The 12,533-nt window shown below is 40.6% G+C and overlaps 1 protein-coding gene across 1 annotated transcript; it reads right to left on the bottom strand.

Annotated features, from left to right (window-relative positions):
- Positions 1-3,273: 3,273 nt before the first annotated feature.
- Positions 3,274-6,124, bottom strand: LOC109768901 (LEAF RUST 10 DISEASE-RESISTANCE LOCUS RECEPTOR-LIKE PROTEIN KINASE-like 2.1). Its single transcript, XM_020327635.3, has 4 exons — positions 5,377-6,124; positions 4,901-4,936; positions 3,522-4,584; positions 3,274-3,430 (listed from the first exon to the last, which is right to left on the bottom strand). Exons 1-4 carry the CDS (start codon positions 6,122-6,124, stop codon positions 3,274-3,276), a joined length of 2,004 nt encoding a protein of 667 aa, XP_020183224.3.
- Between the last annotated feature and the right edge of the window lie 6,409 nt (positions 6,125-12,533).

The raw sequence follows: 12,533 nt of genomic DNA, 5'->3' as shown, positions 1-12,533 counted from the left end.
CTGCTCTTGATAAATATCCTTCAGTACACCGCAAATGGTTGTAAGCAGTCTCAGTTCGACTAACAATATTGATAGTGATAGATACCAAGTACTTCTACCGATCATCAATGTAAACTATCCCAACTCTATATTAGTTCTAGCAAATAATCTGATAGAAAATAATCGATTTCAGAAAAAATCTGCAAAACTTGTAAGTTTACGCAATTCTGTTGTTTTAATCTTTGCGCTAAGAGTTTCCATGCCTATATTTTTATAGGTATTCTTAGCAATTCGGATTGTACACTGAAATTTAGGTGCTTCTCGAGAGCTTACTGTACAATAAAATGATCTACCTTGCAATATCATTTTTCTCACAAATGAAGAAATTCAGAGCATCTAAGTCTTAAATTTATCTGCTAAAATATTGAAATTTATACTTCATGTTTGGGGTTCTATTCATGAGCACTAGGCACTTCTCTGACACTGCCACAATTATTCTAGAACCTCTTTAAATTTGCAGTGCTCATCAGACGATGACACGTGTCCAGTACAAGTTTTCCAGTCAACTATTCAGATTATTGACTTTGGACGATATTTTCAGTCCTACTGAGTTTGCAAAGGATGCGCCAACCCAAGATTAATTATGATTTTTGTAAATTGCATCGGTTTACTTGTGTACCTGCTCCTTAGATGATAGTGATTCAGTCATGGAAATTTCAGTGCTTTCTTCGAGTGTCCGGAAAAATGATTCAACGTGCGTTTGCCAGAAAGTGTAGATTAGCAAGACTAACGCGTGTTGAGCATGTCAGTCTATGTGTGGGCAGGAATGAAACTGTCGATTATGCTAGAGACGAGTATCTAAAGAAAAGTCTTCGAGACGGCGCTGCTGCTGCTGCTCCTTCTATGGGCAAAGTGGAGGCTGCAGTTCGAGGACTTCAAGGAGGAAAGGAAGACATGGTTGCTTCATGGAGAGGTGAGCTTCCTTGCAGAAAAATAAATCTCTAGAGTTGTTTAACTGAATCTTTTCCATTGTCATTGTTATGTTGAAATAAAAAAAATTGCATGAATTGTTATTGGTCACTCAATGCCTAAGCTGTTGTTGGTAAATTTGAAATTGGATTGTACTCCAAGAGTCCATAAGATGTCATTTCCAGATGTGGTGGCTAATTTCAGAACATAGCACCATTTTCTAAAAATAGGGTTGGGCAGTATGAGCCAACCACATGGGAGGATATTTCAAGAGAATAAACTGATTGTAGTTGCCGAATTGGTATTACTAAGTTGCTGTTCCAACTTCCTAGAGAACCACAGGGGTTCTTTTGTTATCTAAAAATGCTTCTAATGTGTAATTCATCTAAGGAGTCTTTTAGTATTGTGATTCAGCCCTCCTGCAAGCGGTCATCTTGGAGCTTTCCATTGCCTCCGGCGAATGTCATCTTCCAGCTTGTGACCTTGCCCCCAAGTTTTTTCTTACTGTAGTAAGCCACAAATGCTTTTCTATTGGTTATTTTAACTGATCAGAATACTCCAAATAGAAACCGTGATAATAAGATTGCCCCCTTTTGTGTTTTCTATAGAAAGTAGCCTCCATGCTTCTCAAATCTGGGTGCTGTTTTGTCCAGAGGCTTTCATTTACAAAGAAGCACATCGATGGAGAAAAAAGGTGTGGTGAAAGGCAATCTGTTTCAGGTCCCTCTGTACTGATTAAAACATATGAGCAAGGTTGCCAAAATGATATTCTATCTCACAATGTTTTCTAAAACCTGACCTCATAAATTTTGTTGTCTTATTAAGAAGTACCGTACATATTTGTTCTCTACGTCTTTTTGTAAAAAGGTTTTGGTTTCATTATCTTCATTGTGTTGGGATTTTAGAAGCATTGAGCAGTCACATGGCAAGTACAAGGAACATCATCACTACAACAGAGAGGTTGAAATAAGAAGTTGAGGTGATCAATCAAGGCAATAAATTGTATCATATTCTTCTGAATGAAGAGGTACCTATCTCCACTGTTTCAAAATCAAATATCGGAATGGTGCTTTGTTTTTTTTACTATTATTTGTTGCAGCGCATGGCGACGCTGACGAGCACTTGTGTTTTTGACATGCTGCGTGTCTGTTTTTGTCGACCTTTGATTCATGTATATATGTAAATTCTTTGGAAATGTATCATATGAAATGTGAATTCATAACTCTATAGTTCATGTAATATATATTATGTATAATCTCAATAATGAAATACCTATTAATATGAAATTCTTTTTTCATTCGTATCTTATTTTTCCTGACTGTTATAACAGACTAGGATATATCACTCCCTACTTTGCCAAACCAATTTTTTAAACACTATTTTGCCAAACCTGACACCCACATAACCCTTGCTCACGTTTGAACTATGTACTCATCACTTAAATATCTCACTAAGTTTTTTTTGCATGGTTTGACGTGCATTGCACGTGCACACTTACTAGTGAAGAAAAAGCATGGCTCTATTTGCTTGTGTGAATACCACCCACTGAGCAAAGGACCAAGTACGTATGCATCTTCTGATTCCACCATAAATTTCTGGGCTACAAATTATTGAGATGTATCCTCACAATGTTCAAATTGATACAATTTAAGCGTCTGGATTCTGAAATTTTAAGCCCCGTAGTTAGACTGTAAATCGTGTTTACAGTGTTTTTGAGGAAATTTCTAGTCTTGAAAGGCCTTTGAAGACCCCATGCCTTTTAGTGGCTGGAACACAACACTCATCGAATACCCAATTTATTATTATTATTTTGTGATCTAACTTATTGATGCTGATATGCTCCTGTTATCCAATATACATGAATTTCTATATATCTAAATTGTTGATCCCAGTTACCTGAAATTCTTTTATATGCAACTATGCCAACTTAATATATCATCATGCATGGGAAAGGAACCACCTTAATATGTATCACAGGTGCTACTTATATTAAAATAATAATTTACATTTATACAATAATCAGATAGTATAATAAATTATATGTATTTTACTAACAATTCTTGTATTTTTAATTTAAATACTAATGTTGCATACAACCAAAGCCCATTGAAACAATTACAAGCCATTCCCGCGGCACTTCGCGGAGTATCTTCTCTAGTATTTTATGATACAACAACAAATTTTGTGCGTTTCGTGAATTTCTCACTAATCATCATATAAATTTTGGATTCACCAGACTTATCTGCCCCAAGAGTTGGCAGTTTCTTTCTAATGAGATAAAATAAGAGACGAGGTGGATTTCTAGTCATAGGCTTGTAGGATTTTTCAATTCACAAAACATATCTCCTCGTATCCAGTAGAACTTGCAGTTTCGACTTCCATATTATGAGCTGAACTTAGAATTTTTGAATTCACAAGTCCTATCTCAATAGATCCGGTAGAACTTGCACTTTCTACATTCATGTTGTGAGCTGAACTTTCACTGGAATAAGAGTTAAGCGTGTAGGTCAAGTTTCCTGCATAATAATAATTGCATAGAAAAACAGAGGAACAACATGGGAGTAATATCTTACAGCAATTCACAGAAATTCTTCTTTGGTGGCATGTCCAGATCATCTGAGCTTCTCTTAAACATTTCTAGAACATTTGTTATAGTAGGGCGATGCACAGGTAATACTTGTATGCACCACAAGCCGATTAAGGTCATCTTTTTCGCCATTTCCTCAATTCCGGTCGTGACTTTACATGCTTGTAATCCATCTTCTTGATCAAAGTGGTCGTAAATCCAATCTAGAAAATATTTTTCACTAGAATTTGTAACAATTGATTTTACATTTCTCCTACCTCCAACCATCTCTAGCAGCATCATCCCATAACTATAAACATCTGACTTAGTTGAAACCACCCCGAAGGTTCGAGAGTAAACTTCTGGGGCAATGAATCCAATTGTTCCTCTAGCTCCCGTCATTGAAAGCTTGCTCTCCTTTGTATGACACAATTTAGCTAGACCAAAATCAGCAATCTTTGGGCTAAAATCTTTATCTAGAAGGATATTCTGAGGCTTGATATCGAAATGGACGATGCGTGTGTTGCAGCTATGATGCAAGTAATCAAGGCCTCGAGCAATCCCGATTGCTATCCCATAGAGCCTCTCCCATCCTAAAATTTCCTTGGCGTTCTCTGAGTAAATGTATTTATCCAAGGAACTGTTGGGCATGTACTCATATATTAGAGCTCGTTTTGATCCCTCTAAAGAAAACCCAAATAAGCTAACAACATTAACATGAGAGGTTCTTCCAATGCTCATAACCTCATTCACAAACTCGTCCCCATTTTCTTTGCAGCCATGCAAGAATTTCACAGCAACCAGACGGCCATCATGCAGTCTTCCTTTAAAAACCACACCATAACCACCTTCTCCCAGCTGATTGTTGCAAGAAGATGTTATCTTCATTACCTCTGAGTACTTGTATCTTGTTGGAGCTAGGGGTCCATGGGATACTATCATGGCCTCATAATTCTTTTCAGTGTTACTGCTAGTTTTCTTGCAAATGAACCTTAGTCTTTTCCCCTTTCTATGCCATACCAGCACATAAAGACATGTAAAGAGCAAGGTTGCAGCAGCTGATGTCAAACCTGAGATGAAAGAAGATGTTATTTCCTCTTGCAAACCAGAAGTTATAGTAGTCATTGTGATTTCCAAGACCATCAGTAGTTTAAATTTCTCTTTCTGCAAGATTACATCATGGCAAAGTAGCAACAAGCTATCATAATTTGCTCAGTTTTGTAAACTGAGAGTTGCTTGTTTCAAATTGTACTTTTAGAATCGTCTTTCAATTATTACAGACATGATAAATTTGAAAGTTACTATTTTGTCATGGAAAATCACTATTAGTAAACCACTGATATTTAAATCAATACATATGAAAAGATGGCAAAAGTTTTAGCGTACCTATTAGCATAATCTTCTTCCCTTTCCTCTTGCTACCTGGAATTAATATAACATTAATTGCATTTATGAGTATTATTAACTGGTACTTTTACTCTAATGACCATATATAATGGCATATTTTGAAGTATAAAAAAACCACCGGAGTGGCATATTTCAAAAGCCACTTTTTGTAGTGGCATTTTACGATTTCGAAGAGTTGGCAAGCAGAGTTTTTTTTTCCGTTACCCATTCTTTTGGTGTACACAAGATTTACAAATGACTGTACCTATAAATAGCCCTAGTGCATGCATGTAGGTTCGTTCCATCCATGTCAGCACGTATGTAAATTGTTTTTGTAGATCTTTGCTTAGTAAGTGAGGGCACTGCTAGTTTATGGTTGGTTTATCAAGCATATATACTTATTACTTCAAGTGTTCAATTTACAGCGTGTTGTGTAATTTTGAGTTTTACAGGCAGTTGTGATTTTGAAGGCTTACCAGCGCATGTCGACTCGTGCATTTTGCCAACAGAGCAGAGGCACGCGAAGGCAGCAGACTCGTTATTATATCGACACTGCCCGCCACTCGCACTGCAGGAAGAGCAGTCCCCAGCGCTGGTGCCTGCCCAATCTAGGACGAACCCGCTCTTCAGGAGTCGACTGTAGTTTGCCGCCGTCAAGATAGCTGCCTCCGATCCAAGCACCGGGTGGTAAGCGTACATGCAGTTTCCGGTGGGTATTGCGGGCGGCATGTTCCGGTCGTAGCTGCCGCCGAGGTACACGGAGATGGGCCAAGGGCAGCTGGGCACGCCGGTGGCGTTCACATAGTCGCGCCCACGCGGCTCTGTCCCGTTGCAGTCGTAGAGGAAGCACAGGGCCCGGTTGGTGGGGCTGATCTCAAACGGGGCAAGAGGTAGGATGGTCGACATGTTGAAGTCGATGCAGCACACCGCGTCGGTGCCGTGGGTGACTCTGTCGTGGGACACGAGGAAGGACCTGGTGTCGTAGTCTATGTCGTGGACGTGGATGCCAGAGCCCCTCAGGGAAGCCACGGTGCTGTTGCCGGCGCACCGTAACTCGAAGGCCGGGTGGCCGCAGGAGGAATTCGATGGATGGCTCGGGCCGCCGAGCCAGAATGGGTACTTGATGGGGAGTTCCCCGCATGTCACTGGCTCACACTCGGCATGCGCGCGTTGATGGAGTAGGAACAGCGAAATCAAGATGTGGAGCAGCGAGGTTGGATACATGCCAACAATCTGATCGGAGGAGAGAGATCTCGTAAACGGGGAGGATGGCGCAAAGCTCAAGTGAGTGAAGGACGAAGATAAGGGAGATGATAATATATATAAGCGGTGTTAGCCTGCGATTATTTTTTTCTGTGGGGATTAGGCAACGACTTTGACGGATTCGGTCAATGCGTTTTGCTTTCCGTACCAACTAGAGAGAGTGAACGTGAAACGGCAACAGAAACCGGGTACGACGTTGTCCAGCAAAGACGCGGCAACAAACCTAGGGTGGTTTGTCACCGTCCATTGTCTTGACTAATATTTAGTTGGCAATGTTCCACGGGTTTATGGCAAAGATATTTTCAGAATAATGCAGTAGTTGTTATGTTTAGAGCAAGGAGAAGTTGTCGTAAAAGATGCCTATGATCTGGACATTGTTCTGGATGCATGGTTCGTTATGAATCCCACACTGTCACTACTCACTACAGTTCCATAAATTTTTCGAAGCAAGTAGTGGAGCATTGCTTGTCTAGGGTCTATTAGATGCGCCTTAGGTTTTCAACTGGCAATGTTTCGTCTAATTTTATGAGTTTAACAGATACGTGAATTGAGAGGCAATCGACGTTCGTTTGGTGGGTTGGGAAGGAGAAGGAAAGAGGCCATGAGCGAGAGCATGAGCATGGCCGATTGCATCATGCATGACGGATGGCACAGGTGATACCACATTTTACATGATATTACATCTCAGAATTCAAATTGGAAGTTTTCAAAAAAATTGAAAATAATTGTGACTGTTCATAAGTGCGTCGACAATACCTAAAAGTTTCTTTATATGGTGGACAAACTGACACCATATCTTACGAATATTCACAATTGTTTTTGATTTTTTTTAAATTTGCAAATTTGAATTTTAAGGAGTGGTGTCATATGTGTGGTATCATGTGATATTTTTCCAGCTAGCTTCTTGGTCAATATATATGTTGGTTGTGCAGTACGTCTAGTTGGCTTCTTCTCTATATGTTGGACTTCCTTTTATCAACAGAATTGGAGATCATTGCTGCCTCGGACTATTTCAGGGTTGACAGAGCAAAAGTTAACTCCAGCTTGTGTGGTTCTAATTATTAATTTTTGACCAGTACTGTTTCAATTTGGGAATTTTCCGGGCATTGGTGGGGGTTAACGTACGATGAAGATAGAGTGTCCCTTCATCTGATGTCAGTTTGTATGACTGGGTTTTCCTTGTTGTACAAGTAACAGAGACAACGATTGATCCAACACTGACACATGTATTTGCTGTTGCTTGACTAACGAATGGATCAATAGTTGGACATTTCGAGAGTTGATACGTTGTCTTCTATTGGCTCCCTGTATAAAACAAAAAAAGAACCATCTTTGTGGGCAATCACACGCTGACTTTTGTGGTAAAAATGATGCATGATCTGGGTATGTTATTGTACACTGCGGCTGCTAAATGACTGTATACTAATTCAAAAATCCTACTAGATCAGTCGCTAGCGCTAATTCAAAATGACTACTAAATCAATCGCTCACACTAGTCCCTTCAATCTAATCATGTTTATCACCAAGTCTTTGTACTAGGCTGCTAAGCATGCACAATAGCGGAAGAAAATATGGTAATTCTACGTGGGAGACGTCCGCTGGGTTGTCTTCCAGCAGTGCAGCATCCCAAGATTCGCGGTGCGATAAATTGGATGACGCCAATGTTTGTTGACCTTGGCGGCTTGGTTTTGAACTTGGTGCTCGATGTTGGCCTTGGAGGGCTAATGGAGCTTCTTGATGTAGGCGGCTCGCTTGTTCGCATCCATACGTGTCCTCTCTTGGAATGATAGTGGAAGTAGATCAAGAGGGGTGAGCGGGTTGAAGCCCTACACCACATCGAATGGGGTCCTGCGCATTCTCGAGTGGAGAGCACGTTCTTGGCCTACCTTTAGTTATTATAGTACTCCCTCTATTCCTAAATATAAGTCTTTTTAGAGATTCTAATATGGACTACATATAGAGCAAAATGAGTGAATCTATATTCTAAAATACGTCTATACACACCCATATGTAGTTCATATAGAAATCTCTAAAAAGATTTATATTTAGGAACGGAGAGAGTATAATTATCTAGTTGATAACAACTTAGCGTGGGAAAGCATGATTCATGAAATTGTTAGTATGCACATGGTAACTAAAATATGATGCTATAAAGCTTCAATAAAAGCATGCACGTAAGCAAAGTAAAGATGATCACACCGGCCTTTCCTGTCACTTCAGAATATATCATCATTATTGCTCAACGGTTGCTCAAATTAATGTTCAATGATAGAAGCAAGTGCAACCAAGACCATTTGCTAGAGCACCCGCAAAATAAAGACAACACAAAAGAGAAGATCTTTTTTTTTTGGATTTTCATTAGCTCAAAACATGAAGAAAATGAACAAAAGTAACTATTTTTGTTGTTTTTCCTTTTGTGAAGCAAAAAGTGCATCAAGACGCAAACGAATGAAAATATTTTTGTTGTTTCCAGTTGAAACATAACAACTAGTAGTTTAAAACCATTTTGGTCTTTTTGAAACATTAAAAAACAAGAATGAGAAGAAAATTCAAAGGGATTTTTTGCTTTTCAATTTCAAAAAGGAAACAAAATAGAGAATGTTTTTATTTTTAGATTTTCCAAAAAAATTGAATAGCTCACAAAAGAAATTTGAGAAAATAGTTTTGATGTTTTCTAAAGTCATAAGAAACTAAGAACCAAAAGAAGAAGGAAAAAAATATTTTTGGTTTTTTCTCAAGTCACAAGAAAACGTTGAAAATCAAACGGAGACGCAAACAAATTAATATTTTTGTTATGTTTGGGCTTTTAGAGAAGAGAAAATAAAACGAGGAACAAAAGAATGCAAATGTAAGGAACATGAAGTTATCTTAATTATTCTTCTTATATTTTGTGGATTTTTAAATAGAAGGTATAATCATAATTATATTAGTTGTTTCAAGTAAGAACATCACATTAATATAGGTTCCACCAGACAACAATTATCAAGGCAATGAACCTTAACTCAGCCAAACTAGATGAAAACTACTTGGTGAAATTCGGTTATGTACTCGAGAGCGATCCGATCCCTATAAGTAATAACTTCGTGTGTTCGTGCTGGTCAGCTATTACCATGCTTTACGTGATGCTTGCATCACATGTTGAGATTGGCGATGGTAGGTGATTACGCACCATTTCTAGGATCGAATTCAGTAAAAAACTAGAGAGTTTCGGGAACATTGTTTTTTGTGGCGCATCCTATTTGAACACCACCTAACAGGCCGGCCACATCACTATAGAGCGACTCCGCTGGTGATCTAGGGCGTTGCCAGTGTCTTCTCATTGTCGTCGTCGGTGGTCTGGTGGGGGCAAAGAGTGTGTGGTTGGGGCTACGATGGAGGCCTGGGATCCTGGATAGCAGGCGCTGCATGGCCCGGTGGGGAGATGTGTGGTGGCAACTGCTACCTCGATGCTGTATCGCATGTCCTGAAGGAAATATGCCCTAGAGGCAATAATAAAGTTGTTATTTTATATTTCCTTATATCGTGATAAATGTTTATTATTCATGCTAGAATTGTATTAACCGGAAACTTGATACATGTGTGGATACATAGCAAAACACTGTGTCCCTAGCGTTAATCAAAGATGGTTAAGTTTCCTAACCATAGACATGTGTTGTCATTTGATGAACGGGATCCCATCACTAGGAGAATGATGTGACGGACAAGACCCATCCGTTAGCTTACCATATTGATCGTTCAGTTTTATTGCTATTGATTTGTTCATATCAAATACGTATTCCTTCGACTATGAGATTGTGCAACTCCGGGATACCGGAGGAATACCTTGTGTGCTATCAAACATCACAACGTAACTAGGTGATTATAAAGATGCTCTACAGGTATCTCCGAAGGTGTTTGTTGGGTTGGCATAGATCGAGATTAGGATTTGTCACTCCGAGTATCGGAGAGGTATCTCTGGGCCCTCTCGGTAATGCACATCATAAGAAGCCTTGCAAGCAAAGTGACTAATGAGTTAGTTACAAAGATGGTGTATTACGGAACAAGTAAAGAGACTTGCCGATAATGAGATTGAACTAGGTATGTTGATACTGACGATCGAATCTCGGGCAAGTAATATACCGATGGACAGAGGGAATAACGTGTGTTGTCATAACGGTTTGACCGATAAAGATCTTCGTAGAATATGTAGGAGCCAATATGGGCATCCGGGTTCCGCTATTGGTAATTGACCTGAGAGGTGTCTCGGTCATGTCTACATAGTTCTCGAACCCGTAGGGTCTGCACGCTTAACGTTCGGTGACGATATAGTATTATATGAGTTATGTGATTTGGTGACTGAATTTTGTTCCGAGTCCCGGATGAGATCAAGGACATGACGAGGAGCCTCGAAATGGTCGAGAGGTAAAGATTGATATATAGGACAATGATATTCGGACACCGGAAGTGTTCTGGAGGGTACCGGGTACTTATCGGGTCATCGGAAAGGAGTTTTGGGCACCCCCGGCAAAGATATGGGCCTTATGGGCTAAGTGAGGGAACACACCAGCCCTGGTTCGCCCCTATAGAGGCCAGCCCTATGAGGACGAGAAGGAAAGAGGGTAGGGCAAGGGAAGTGTGGATTAGGATTCCTACTTCCTTCCCTCTCCCCCCTCTTTCCTTCCACCTCAGTTATATATGGCAGGGGGCGCGCGGCTTGGGAGGGACTCCAAGTAGGATTCCTCCTACTTGGGCGCCTCCTATGCCTGCTCCTCCTTCCGTCCCACCTATATATATGAGGAGGGGGCGCCTAGCACAAAATAGACAATTGCCTAGCCGTGTGCGGCGCTCCCTCCATAGTTTACACCCTTGGTCATATCTTCGTACTGCTTAGGCGAAGCCCTGCGAGGATTACTTCACCATCACCGTCACCACGCCGTCGTGCTGACGGGACTCATCTACTACCTCGACGTCTTGCTGAATCATGAAGGCGAGGGACGTAACCGAGCTGAACGTGTGCAGAACACGGAGGTGCCGTGCGTTCGGTACCTGATCGGTTGAAGCGCGATGAAGTTCGACTACATCAATCGCGTTGTGAAACGCTTCCGCTTATGGTCTATGAGGGTACGTAGACACACTCTCACCCTCGTTTCTATGCATCTCCATGGATATATCATTGCGTGTGCGTAGATGTTTTTTTGTTTTCCATGCAACGATTCCCAACAGTGGCATCTGAGCCAGGTCTATGCGTAGATGATATGCACGAGTAGAACACAAAGAGTTGCGGGCGGTGATCGTCATACTGCTTACCACCAATGTCTTATTTTGATTCGGCGGTATTGTTGGATGAAGCGGCCCGAACCAACCTTACATGACCATGTTCATGAGACCGGTTCCACCGAAAGACATGCAACTAGTTTTGCATAAAGGTGGCTGGCGGGTTTCTGCTTCTCCTACTTTAGTTGAATTAAATTTGACTGCGGCCGGTCCTTGTCGAAGGTTAAAACAACAAACTTGATAAATCACCATTGTGGTTTTATGCGTAGGTAAGAACGGTTCTTGCTAGAAGCCCGTAGCAGCCATGTAAAACTTGCAAAAACAAAGTAGAGGACGTCTAACTTGTTTTTGCAGGGCATGTTGTGATGTGATATGGTCAAGATATGATGTGATATATGTTGATGTATGAGATGATCATGTTTTGTAATATCGGCAACGGACAGGAGCCTTGGGGTTGTCTCTTTATTGTATGAAGTGCAAGCGCCATATAAATTGCTTTACTTTATCACTATGCGTTAGCGATAGTTGTAGAAGCAATAGTTGGCATGACGACCTCGACGCAACAACGCTACGATGGAGATCAAGGTGTCAAGCCGGTGACAATGGAGATCATGACGATGCTTTGGAGATGGAGATCAAAAGCACAAGATGATGGCCATATCATGTCATATATTTTGATTGCATGTGATGTTTATCTTTTATGCATCTTATTTTGCTTAGAACGGCGGTAGCATCATAAGATGATCCCTTCACTTAATTTCAAGATAAAAGTGTTCTCCCTGAGTATGCGCCATTGCGAAAGTTCGTCGTGTTGAAACACTACATGATGATCGGGTGTGATAGACTCTACGTTCACATACAACGGGTGCAAGACAGTTTTGCACATGCTGAATACTCGGGTTAAACTTGACGAGCCTGGCATGTACAGACATGGCCTCAGAACACTGGAGACTGAAAGGTCGAACGTGAATCATATAGTAGATATGATCAACATAGAGATGTTCACCATTGATGACTACTCCATCTCACGTGATGATCGGACATGGTTTAGTTGATTTGGATCACGTATCATTTAGATGACTTGAGGGATGTCAATCTAAGTGGAAGTTCTTAAGTA

This window comes from Aegilops tauschii, chromosome 3 (genome assembly GCF_002575655.3).
Source record: "Aegilops tauschii subsp. strangulata cultivar AL8/78 chromosome 3, Aet v6.0, whole genome shotgun sequence".
Classification (NCBI taxonomy): Eukaryota; Viridiplantae; Streptophyta; class Magnoliopsida; order Poales; family Poaceae; genus Aegilops; species Aegilops tauschii.
Note: the sequence above shows the minus strand (reverse complement) of the source record. Positions and strands in the feature narration are given on the sequence as shown.